This window comes from Aegilops tauschii, chromosome 1 (genome assembly GCF_002575655.3).
Source record: "Aegilops tauschii subsp. strangulata cultivar AL8/78 chromosome 1, Aet v6.0, whole genome shotgun sequence".
Taxonomy (NCBI): domain Eukaryota; kingdom Viridiplantae; phylum Streptophyta; class Magnoliopsida; order Poales; family Poaceae; genus Aegilops; species Aegilops tauschii.
The window spans coordinates 14,894,848-14,907,036 of NC_053035.3; the positions used below are offsets into that span (position 1 = coordinate 14,894,848).

The 12,189-nt window shown below is 51.7% G+C and overlaps 1 protein-coding gene across 4 annotated transcripts; it reads right to left on the minus strand.

Moving 5' to 3' along the window:
* Window positions 1-1,155: 1,155 nt before the first annotated feature.
* Window positions 1,156-6,758, minus strand: LOC109742482 (uncharacterized). 4 transcript variants are annotated; one of them, XM_040404703.1, is made up of 4 exons: window positions 3,782-6,758; window positions 2,817-2,909; window positions 2,220-2,337; window positions 1,156-1,816 (listed from the first exon to the last, which is right to left on the minus strand). In XM_040404703.1, the coding sequence occupies exon 1, from the start codon at window positions 6,681-6,683 to the stop codon at window positions 4,305-4,307; it is 2,379 nt and encodes a 792-aa protein (XP_040260637.1). In that variant the 5' UTR covers window positions 6,684-6,758; the 3' UTR covers window positions 1,156-1,816; window positions 2,220-2,337; window positions 2,817-2,909; window positions 3,782-4,304. The 4 variants fall into 4 exon arrangements, with proteins under 4 accessions (XP_040260637.1, XP_020157157.1, XP_040260603.1 ...); XM_020301568.2 differs by having other exon boundaries at window positions 2,817-2,973; XM_040404669.1 differs by having other exon boundaries at window positions 2,817-6,758.
* Window positions 6,759-12,189: the final 5,431 nt, after the last annotated feature.

A 12,189-nucleotide genomic window follows, 5' to 3' on the forward strand; every position in this document is an offset into this window, starting at 1 on the left:
CAGACCCGGGTGGCGTGGGGGGCGCAGCGAGGGCCGGGGCCGGCCACTGGGGCCATTGAGGGAGGGCAGCGGGCGGCGGTGGGGCCGGCAGCTGGGGCGGCGGCTACCCGGACCCGGGAGGCGTCGGAGGCGCGGTGATCGCCGGGGCCGGCCACTGCGGCTAGTAGGGGGCGGCTGACCGGGCCAGTGATGGTGTAGAGGCCCGATCGGTGCCGTGGTGGCCGCGTACTAGGGCAGGGCGGCTGGCCCGGTCGCGGCGGCCGGCGGCTGCCCGTAAGGCTCGGCCAGGTAGAGGCGGATGCCCTGGACGGCGGTGAGGAGGTCATTAAGGACCCCGGTGATCTCCGCCGGGGAGTAGACGGCGGCAGGTGGCGTGGTGACGGGTAGCGACTGGCTGGTGGAGGCCCCCACGGAGGAGCCGAGCGGCGCCGGTGGAGTTGTCAACCTCGGCGGCGGGAAGCGCCAGCGGCGCAGTGGAGAGGGCGGCGGTGGTGGACAACGGCGAGGTGGGCAGTGGCGGGGTGGGTGGTGGAGCAGACATGATCGGACCCAAGCTATCTGATACCAAATTAGTAGGAGCTAGGACCCTACCGGTCTAGGGCGTAGGTTGTAGGGGAAGGAGGGGGATGGGCGTGGTGTTGTTCGCTGTCGCCGGCGGCAGGGCGCCGTCGTGCGCGAGGGAGGAGGCGGCAGCGCAAGGAGCTGGAGGCGGCTAGGGTTAGGGTCTGGCTCCTCTAGGAGCCGGGCAATAGATTTATTCTTATTGCTTAATTGTCATAGAGTCTTACAACTAGTATATATAACCGAGATCGAAAATAAAATAGATAACTTGTGGGCTAAGCCCCTAACTAAACCTGCCCAGTGGGCCTCCTACAGGCATAAGTCTGCCCGGTCATAACATACACCTTAAAATTCTGTCCCGTTGCAACACACGGGTATTTGGGCTAGTGCAAATATAAAATATGAAAATACTTTTCATGATGGATCTAATGATACAAATTCGCTACTGTAGATATTGATTTTTTTTTTTTTCTAAAAACTTGGTCAAATTTGCACTTTTTTTTGGAAAAAACAAATACACCTTATATTTTGGAACAGAGGAAGTATATGTTCATAGCTGTGCGGTAAAGATCCAACAGGTCACACAAGAGTAAGTTTGCACTCACAAGTCGATTGACCCACATCACTTCTATAAAAATAGGACACATATCTCGTGCAGTTAGGACTGCTACTGCAACTTAAGCAGTCTGCATGTAGGCATCCAAAATAAAATCAAGGGCCATGACATCACACAGCTACTCTTCTACAGTACATGACAGAGTTAAGAAGGAACAGGTGAGTGTTCAGTTTAAGTTGCATCACAGAGAACTGTGGTATTTGACATCACTGCAATACAGTAAAGCATGCGCCAGTTTATCAATCGACGACTCCACCCTAATCAGTGATCAGCTGCCAACCATTAGGAGTGATGATCCTTTGATATATTACCTCCATTCCAAAATTCAAGACGTCTTGGTAGGCTACTTATATTTTGGAATGGAGGTAGGAGTATTATTTTAACTGGTTTCGTCTGTCGACCTTTGAGCGTGCAAATAATGCTAGTACCAAGTCTTTCTCCACTAGAATGAATTGGTAGTACACCTGCCCTTTACATAAAAGAAAGCTCCTGAATATCCATCAGTCATATCAATTACGAGTACTATATCTTCTGGAGACCTTGTCTTATTGCACTTCAGAACCCCTATGTCAAGGTCCACCATCTTTCTGACTGCATCGGTGCCAACGGCTCCAGAATAAGATTGTCCAAAGGTGTGAGCTGAAACTCAAAAACAGAGATATGAGAATACTTACCATGTTTACTTGAATTAGTCAGGCCAGTATTATGATCTTTCTGGGGTAATTTGTTACTGAAGTTTAACGGGACGGACTGAGCATTGAGTGGTCGATGACCATACATGTTCAAATATGCGAGCAAAACTAATTCAATGACTGACTACTAATCCAGTGATCAACTACTCAGACACGTGCAATATCAGCTCACCAAAAGAAGCATCGATTTTAACAGCCAGTTCACTGGATGAGTGGTTTCTGAAAGGAAGACGAAACAATCGTCATACATTCAACTGTACACTTGTTTCTTTTCTATCTTCATTTTCTGGGGCAACTCTACAAGAATTTGACTGCAAATAAATGTAGGGGGGCTATTCATTAGAACTCACAAGGCCGTAATTGTTGGAGGAGTGGCCCGCGCAAAGCTACAGTTCAACAATCGCAGACATAAGAAGACATAGGGGCAAATGGACAGGCCACCTAATTTTTCTCCACAGAGAAGTTCATCTGAATGGTCATATGGCATTAGCTGAAGATACCAAATAAAAGTTGAGGAAATTGACAGGTTTAATTAACATGATAAAACACAGTCCATGCATTATGAAACTAAACTCAGCAGGGCATTAACCAGGTAATGTGGTAGACATGCCAAATTATTCACAAGGTACAGTTTTAAAAGATCAAGAACAATATGACCTCACATCAGTTAAGATTCAGCATCGCAAACAATTTGAGCTGGTGTGGTTTATTGTTAACATTTTTCATCGTACATAATTTATTATAAAACGCTACAGCTGATTCCAAAAAGAAAGTCATGGGTGAAATATAAGCTAGTCCTTTTCCTTTAATAGTACAACTAAAACAGGATATCTAGGGAGTCAGAAAATAAACTTCCACAAAATTAGATATCTGTAATTTGAATAATAACAGTGCATTAATACAAACCATATTCAAGGTCTAGACATGCCAAGGAAAAATTAGAGTACCTCAAACATGTAATGTGCCCCCAAAGCGACCAACTTACGAAGAACTTTTCTGTAGTACCAAAATGTTACAGTTCAGCATAATTCCACCAGGCCCTGCACCAAGGAACAGAAGAGAAAACCATGGAGAAGCTCTTCAAAATCCATCAGACTATGGCCCCTAAAAAAAGAGGCGAGATGAATGAACCGATCTATAATTTAGGGCACACTTTTTCTTGGAGAAAAGGGATAATGATTATGATGACGATAATAATAATGATAATAACAACAACAACTAGATTCCATAACAAAATATAGTACCACATATCAGTTCGTTCCTGCCTGCTTCCTGTTCATACTACTAGAGCCAAAAAGAACATAATATAAAGCATAACCCAGACTGCACACTTTGAACTATGGCAAAGAAGCTCAAATCCATCCGTCATATCCTTGTCAGTCTTACCATCATTATATACAGAGTACTGAACGACAATTGGCCAGCCTACTTTTCAAAAAAGGAACATGTTGACAGTCAATGAAAATTACCGACAAAGCCATATTAACTGTGAACACTGTTTGGAGTCAGTTTCTGCAACAACAGAGTATGTTTAATTCAATGTAAAAAAACGCTGAGGCCAGTGATAATACAATTTCCGGCGATAACACTAGCACGAGGTGAGCCAAGTTACAGGGTTAAACTCAACGTGGTGCTGCCTCGATCAAAAAAAAATAAAATTGCAGACCGGTCCTTAAGTAAACCTCTACACCTCATATTTAATGCCAGAATGTACATACTACTTAAAATGGATCCATAAAATCTGTACATGGAAAAAAGACTAAAAAGTTGCCAAAATAACTAACAAGCACATATGATTCAGACTTTTGCATGCTTCACAGGTCACCCTAATCATCAAGAGCTTGGCATATAACATATTACACCTCAACAGTCAACAAAACACCTCTTTATTACCATGTTATAATTAACTAACCTTAAACTGGCTTTGATGAGAACAAACCGGTCAAGCTCCTGTTGCTGTTAGCTTCTTCAAATTCTTCTCGAACCAGACAAAAGGGGCATGCTCGCTGATTACTCTGACACTTAGGCGTATTTGGCGGCTAGAAACGGTTGCATCTTCAATGGAGGCGCCCAAACTCGCTGGGAATTGGTTGACTCGATTCCGTGTGATGCTAAGCCATGGATGCTGGCAGCAGCGAAGGCGCATAGACGCCTGCCACTTCATGCCCGGCCGCCTGACAATCTCCCGTAGGAGTTTGGCTAGCAAACAGTACAGCTTCGGACTTTTGATGATGCATCTGTTTGAGTTTGGATTCAGTTTGGCGAGGTTTCTCTTTTGTTTTGGAGTGCGTTTGATTTGTTCTCTCTCTGCCATCCTGACAGCTTCTTATAAGCTGACTTTCTATTTACACATATGAAAGGCATTTGTTGCAAAAGCAGGAGAACCTATGGCAAGTAACAACTCAAGTTTAGCTTCTAGGAGTTACGTCCAGATATCATGTAGCAAACCATTCAACTGTGGCTGCTTCTTCGAGAAACTGATACTTTGTAGGTAGCAATCTTATGTGTTCTCTGTATTTCCCTTTCCCTGAAAAGAGAGAGATCAGGAACGAAACAGTTTTAGCTTCAAGTGAGTAGCTCTTCGCATCAACTTTAGACATATAACATCCAGCCTTGACTATCTCTCCTTTTTCCAGCAACCTTCTGATAATAAGATTTAACATCCACGAGTTCGAAGTACAGCCGCTCATCTCCATCGATAAAAAGAGTGTGTCAGCCTCTTCCACTGACCCTTCTTTTATAAGATTTGTCATCATTAGGCTGTAGGTAAAAACATTAGCAACCAACCCATTGGCTGTTATTGCAGCAAACAAATCCTTAGCTTCTTGCTTTCGCTGAACCCTGAAGAAGGCATCAATCATGATATTGACAATTCTAATATTGAATTTCACATCCATTGCGCTTAATTTCTGGAATAGCGTGATGGCTTCGCCGCTACAATTATTTCTACAAAGTCCACAAAGAACTATAGAGTAAGTACTGATGCACATACTTACTCCAGATTCAACCATCTCATTAAACTTTTCCTTTGCGGCAACAGTTCGTCCAGCCAGAAATAATCCATCCAAGATGACGTTATAATTAAAAGTTGTAGGTTTAAGTCCCTTGCGCAACATTTCTTTAAACAGAATCAGCCCGTCATCAATCCTTCTGTTTTTGCAATAGCCATTAATAAGAATACCATACGTAATATTAGAAGGTTCCAAACCATACGACACCATATCATCAAACATTTTTGTTGCATTCTTCATCTTGCAGACTAGGCAGTATCCACCTATCAGTAAATTAAAGATGGGAACATCCGGCCTCATACCTATGTGCACCATCAAGTCGAGGATATTCCGTGCTTCTATTACCCTTCCTTCCGTGCATAGGTTCTGCATTATTGAACTGAAGAACATAATATCAGGAGGAAGCATACCTTTCTTCATCATTTCAGTAACATATTCCTTTGCTTTCACCAAATCGCCATGTGTACAAAAACCCTGGATTAGAGGACGATAAACAGCCGTGTCCGGTCGTACTCCTGTATCAATCATCTGATTAAACTTTATCACAGCATCGTCCAACCGACCCTTTTTACAAAATGCATCTATTACGGTTGAATATGTGACTGCATTTGGACTCACTCCTTGTTTCTGCATTTTTTTGAAGATAAGCATAGCCTTATCAAGCTTCCCAGATTTAGCATATGCATTAATCAGTATATTGAAGATCTGACAGTCAGGTAGAATACAGTCTCTTTCCATTGAATTGAAGAGATTAATCATATCAACTAAGCATCCTTCGGTGGCATACCCATGAAGGCGAATAGCATATGAAACGGTGTTAGGTTTCAGGCCCTTCATGGACATTGAATCAAATATTTCTGCAGCTTCTTTGCTTCTTCCATTCTTGCAAAGGGAGGCCATGAGCGAGTTGCAAGTAAAAACATCTGGTATGATACCCTTACTTGTCATCTCTTTCAGCACCCTGACCGCCTCCTTTGAATGGCCTGAAGAGGAATATCCATGGATGAGGCTATTATATGTCACATTATTAGGTACGGCACCATTATCAACCATCTGACAAAGGAAATACTCTGCCTTGTCCATTGCTTTGGCCTTGCACAGCGCATCAATAACCGAGTTATATGTCACCACATTAGGCTTAACGCCCTGCTGCGCCATTTCATGGAACAGATTGCATGCCTTGCTTACTTGACCTTCCTTGAAGAAGCCATGGATTATGGTGTTATACGCCACCACGTTGGGGGTGCAGCCCAGCTCAGTCATCCTGTGAAGCAGCACGTCCAGAGCCTCATCCGCCCGCTTTGCGTGGCAAAGGCCCTTCAGGAGGGTGCTGAAGACGACTTGGTCTGCCTCCAGGCCCGTCTTGAGGAGACGGCCGAAGAAGGCGAGCGCCAGATCCAGGCGGTGTGCGCGGCAGCAGCAGTCCATGAGGACGCCATAGGTGAAGACATTTGGCTGCGCCACGTGTCGTCCGGCGCCTCGGGACAAACGACCGAAGAGGGCTACGGCCAGGGCGGGACCATCGCTGCAGGATGCGGACGCGGGCGCGCGGGCGAGGGCAGCCAGAAAGTTAGTCAAGGGACGCTCCTGGACAGGATTGCCCTGCCGCAGCAATTCGTCGAACAGGTGGTGTGCGTCCTCCGTGGTGAGCGTGCCAGAGCGCGCCCGCTGCGTCGCGGCGGCGAAGGCGGCGTGGGGATCCCAGATGCGTGAGGGATGAGAGGTGGAGGAGGAGTGGCGGGCGCGGAGTCGGAGGAGGAGGCGGGGTGGCGACATTGGCGTGGTGGAGGAGAAGCGGGGCATGGCCTTGGTGTGTAGGTCGTGAACTCAACTGGGAGCAGGACGACGGGGCTAGTGCTTTTCCAAGTTGTACCAAGAATGTGTGATAATATAATGTGTGAGAATATAATATAATGTACCAGCAATATGGATATATTCATGTCGCATAATGTGTGAGAATATAACTTTATTTAGACCAAGAATAGAGATTAAGTTGCAAGCCGTAGAAATGTACTAGGAAGCCATAAAAATATATATATTTAAGTATTCCCACAAAATAATAGATATTTTTAGGCATTTAGTTTTTTGATTATCTAAGTAGTGAATTTTGCACTTCCATGTTGTCGAAAACCTAAAGGTTGGAAGTCTACTACTAACGATGGCGGAGGTTCTCAACGCCTTTCCTTCTTCAAATGTGCCTAACATGGGTGACGGGCTCAAAATGATATTTTATCGTGTGAACCATGCCTTCTGATGTGGTTCCTTGTGCTTCGGGATAAGATGCATTTGGGTGATATCAACTCATGGGCGAAGGAAATGGCATGATATGCCACAAGGGATGCCTGGAAAATAAACTCGGCATGATGGCTTTCTCATAGTAGGCTGGTGTCACGTTGATTATTCTGGTCGCGTCGGAAGCCAAATAGTGCACATCTATGCTAAAGTAGGCCGATAGAAAGGGTGAATCGAGCCATTGGTGGTGTCAATCTTAATTGACTAATTGGATTCGACAACGATCTTTAGGACATTTTCTCCCTACAAAAATCCCATGATATATCCCTCATTAGCTAGATCAGACATCATCAACGCATCTCGGTAACCTCTTACTTAAGTTGGCTTGAAGCTCCATCTTGGGTTGGTGGCCCAAGTATGACATTTGTTGTTGGATAATGACACTATGGATCTACAAAAATTTCATAGAGAATGTTGGATTTCGGGTTCCGGCAAACCCTTAAGGTTCGAACTCTGGGGTGCGCACGAAGAACTCTCTCTCCCTGGTTCGCTCGCTCACGATCCACGGCCTAGCTCGATGAACTCAAAGAACAATGGACACGGGGGTTTATACTGGTTCGGGCCACCGTTGTGGTGTAATACCCTACTCTAGTGTGTGGTGGTGGATTGCCTCTTGAGGGCTGAGGATGAACTAGTACAGTGGACGAACAGCATCAGGAGGAGAGGTTTTCTTGGGATCGATGAGCTGGTGAAGGTTCGAACCCGTCTCCCCGTCTATAGTGGTGGCTAGTCCTATTTATAGAGGCCTTGGTCCTCTTCCCAAATGTTAGGCGGGGAGGGATCCCACAACGGCCAAGTTTGAAGGGAGACAACTAGTACAAGCTATCCTGACAAAAGTAGTCTTCGCCTGCCAAAGGCTCTGGTGGTGACGCTGCCCTGGGCTCCACGATGACCTCCGTCCTGCCGTCCGGCTGGTCTTGGTCTTGTTGCACCGATATGGAAACCTTTGCCTGATGCCTCGGGACTCTGCGCCTGCGCTTGCCCCCTTGGCACCAAAGGGGAAACTGGTACACTGCGCCCGCTGGCGCCCGCCTGGCCTTAGTCGTCATGGCTCACGTCACGCGAACCTCGCGAGGTGCCCCCTGCATAGATATCTCCGCTCCTCGGGAGCCATCCTAGCGAGGCCGCCCACAGGGAGGTCTTGGTGTCATCCGCCTCGCGAGGCTTGGCCCCTCGCGAGGGTCTTGAGTTGTTGTTGTCAATGTTGGGCCGTACCAGGCCGTTGGTGGAGCCACGTCATGGTCCGCAGGCAGGCAAGTCTGGGTACCCCCATTCCCAGGACACCGACAGTAGCCCCCGGGCCCAAGGCGCTCTCGAACTTGGCTTCGATGCGAAGCCAAAGGGCAAGTGCGGAGTGCCGCGGGCCCCAACCGCCTGTAGCCTTGGTAGACGAGTGGCGACTGATTGGACGTGGGCGCCTCCGCTTCCCCACGCAGCCTTGATATCTGCCAGGCTAGGCGGCCGCCGTTGTCAACACAGCTTTGCCTCCATTGCTGGCAGTGCGCTCCCACAGTTCTTCTACCCTCCGAAAAACAGCAGTTTCCTGCCCCGGCTCGTCCCGGCGCAAATCTTCCCCGCCGCCATGGCGCCGAGCCAGAAGAAGAAGGGAAAGAAGAAGTCCCGTACCTCAGCCCCAGCACCTCTGGTCTTCGAGCCCGCCGTCGAGCGGTCGGTGGTGCTCAACCAGGAGGGGATGGGCAAGGTTCGCCCAGCGCTCACCTCCGATTCCAATGAGTGGGGGGCGATGGTGGCTTGGCCCGCTTCCCGCGCCGCGGTCGATAGGACGGCCACCGAGATCCCCATCCATCTTCACGCCCTCTGGTCCGACCTGATTGCCCCCTTCTCTGGTTTCTTCAACGACGTGCTCTTGCATTACCAAGTCAGTGCGCTTCACCTGGACCCCCAAGCCATCATCCTCCTCGCCGTCTTCGTCTTCGTCTGCGAGGCCATGGTGGGCATTGCCCCTTCCGTGGCCTTGCTCCGCCATTTCTTCTCGCTGCATCTGACGAACGCCCTCCGGCGCTCGGGGTGTGTGTCCTTCCAGGCCGTTGCGGCGACGGCCAGTTCGGGGATCGACTTCGAGCTCTCACCTATCGTGGATGGATTTTAGAAGCGGTGGGTATTTGTGGACGCCGGCGTGCTCAACCCTCTGCTGCTGCTTCCACGGGCTCTGGCCGTCCCGAGCTCTGGCTGGAGGCACGCGAAGCTCGTTGATCGGCAGCTCGCCTAAGTCTGATGCCGGCTGGCCAGGTGAAGGACCTTGGGGTGACGACGCCCATGGTGGTGAAGGAATTCGTCCGGTGCCGCATTGCTGCGCTTCAGCGTCACTCCCGGCTGATGTGGGCTTTTTCAGGCTGCAAGGACCCCATGAGGCTTCATGCGTCTGCTCTTCCTCCCGAGGCGCGGCATATAGTGCTCGAGCTCCTAACAGGCGACGCGCCGCCCAATTTGCCGGAGGAGGGCTGCCTCTTGTACTGCTGCTCGAACAGGGTGGAGTTCGTGAGGCAGATGCCTTCTTTCGATGAGTGGGGATTGCGCCCGGTCGGCCTTGAAGGGCCCCGCGAGAGCCCCGTCCTTGTGGTTCCCCTGCCCGCTGTCTCCTCGGCGCCCTCCCCGGTGGCGGGTGCAGGGAGGCGAGCGTCGCCGAACACCAGCGAGAAGACTGCCGAAGAGGCGATGTTGGTTGCCGCTCCCGAGGCGACAACCCCTGTGGCTCGGGCGAACAGTCCTGAGGAGGCGGCCGGAGGGCCGACGCGGTCCGAAGCTCCCGAGAGGGGAGCCCCCAAGGCGGAGGCTGAGGGGGCGACGCAGCCCGACGCTCCTGAGGTCATCCCCTCGGGAGCCCCGCCAACGGCCCCAGGCGACGGTGATTGCGCCCAGGGTTTCAGCCGACTTCGCCTGAACTTCGAAGCTCTCCGCAAGAGGAAGGTGCCTCAAGGCTACAATGGTGGCGCCCGCCCGCCGTTGAAGTAGAGGAGATACATTGCCAAAGACGAGTAAGTACCTCTTCCGAGTGATTTCCTGAATGCTGCATCCTTTTCTGACCCAAGCTCTTCAGGATCCCCTCGACCGGAGCGAAGAGACATCCTGAGGTGCGGCCCCCGCTGGCCGCCGACTTGCGCTTGGTCTTGAGTTCTGCTTACCGGACCGCTGCGCGAGGTCCGGAGCCTGCTCCGGAGGCGGACGCGCCGACCCTGGACCTTGATCCGACCTTCCTAAGGTCACTTCTTCGTGCCCCGGCCTAGGACGTCGCTGGCGTGCCAAGGACTCCTCCGCTGGTCATCACCGGTGGCTGGGCGACCCCGGCACCGGCTCCGTCTTCAGGTGGAGAGGCCGCGTCACCAAGCACCTTTGCCGAGGCCCGCAAGGTGACAGAGGAGGCGCCGACCTCGAGCTTCCTGCCGGGGGCAAGCGGGCCAGCTCGAGCTTCCACAGCAACCCTTGACGCGGAGGGCGGACTGGGCCGCACGCTGCAGCTTGCTCGAAGACGCGGTGTCGTGCGCCATGAGCTTTTGCAGGAGGCGATGGGTGCGCTGAGCCGCCTTGGAAGAGAGCTCGTGGCGGTCGACGCCCGCCTCGAGATGGAGGATCTCCGCCTGGCCCATGAGTGGCGCCAGTTGAAGGTCGCCATCAACCTTGGGCAGCTTCAGCACGAGCGTGAGAAGGCGAAAGCAGCAGTGGCCCTTGCGGCCTCCCGCGAGGCCAGCGCTCGAGCCTTGGAGGAGGCAAAGAAGGCCGACCACCGTTGTGAGTGCGCCGAGGAGCGAGAACGCGAGCTTCTGGCCTTGAATGCTGCCCTGGAGCAGCAGGTCGAGGCGCGCATGACCGTCTTGGCATCGATGAGGGGTGCGCCTTCCGAAGAGAAGGAGATCCTGAAGCGTGAGGAGGCACTGGCGCTGGAGGCCCTGGAGCGCAGCCTGGAGCATGAGCGGCTGGAGACGAGGGAGCACCATGTGGCCTTAGCTGAAGATGCCATCTCCACCCGCGAAGCCAAGATCCAGGAGGAGGTCGCCCGGAGGGTAGCGAAGGCTCGGGCGGATCTTGCCAATGAGTACGACCTGAAGTTGAAGTTCCAGGAGGCTGAAGCCGAGGGCAGGACCACCGTCCTCAGGTCGAGGCTGGACAAGGTGGAGCGACGCGAGAAGACTGCTGCGGCGGCCCAGGCCTCTGCCCAGACCGACTTGGCTGAAGCCCGCGCTGATCTGCTCTTGCTCCAGCGGCAGATCGATGACGCCGCGTCCCTCGCACGGCAGAACAGGGAGGAGGCGTGTCGCAGGCACACACTGCTGCGCGAGCTTGCCCCCATGCTCCAGGCCCTCAGGGTGAGGGCCAACCGGGCGCTGGGCGCCATCTGCGAAGAGCGCGCTCCTCATCCCATCGCGGAAGACTATGCTAGCCATCTCCGCTTCTTCACCGACGTCGTGATGCGCCTGGAGGACCAGGCGGTGAGGGCTCGCGAGCTTGTTGAAGAAAAGAGCCGAGGCCTCCTCGGGCGCGTGTTCTCCGGCGTCTTTAGTCATCTCCAGAACATCGATCCCCACTTCGACTTTGACGCGGCCATCGCCCTAGTGCCCGGGGCCATCCGGGACAACCTGGCGTGCTGGGTGGACGATAACGTGGATGCTCTGGTCAGGGCCTTTGCCGCCGAGGACGACGCGGTGGTAGTCATAGAGGACTAAGGCGGCGCGGTTGATGACGGTGAAGACGACACCAGTGACAGCGCCAGTAGCGTGTACGAGAGCGATCCAGACGATGTTGCACGCGACATGTCCAATTAAGCCCGCGCTCCTCCATTTTGAACCTGCACGCAAAGGCTTGGACACGGCTGACGGTGTCCTGGACTAGGGGGTACTCACTAGGTCATCTCCCGACCAGCTGGATCGGGCCGAGGAACCCCGTGGCGGTTCACTATTGGGCCAGTTCGGACAGCCCATGCCGCATACAAGAAGGATTCCACAAGACTTGGCGCCCAAGACAAGGACTCCTCTAAACCCTAGGCCTATGGTGCATATATAAA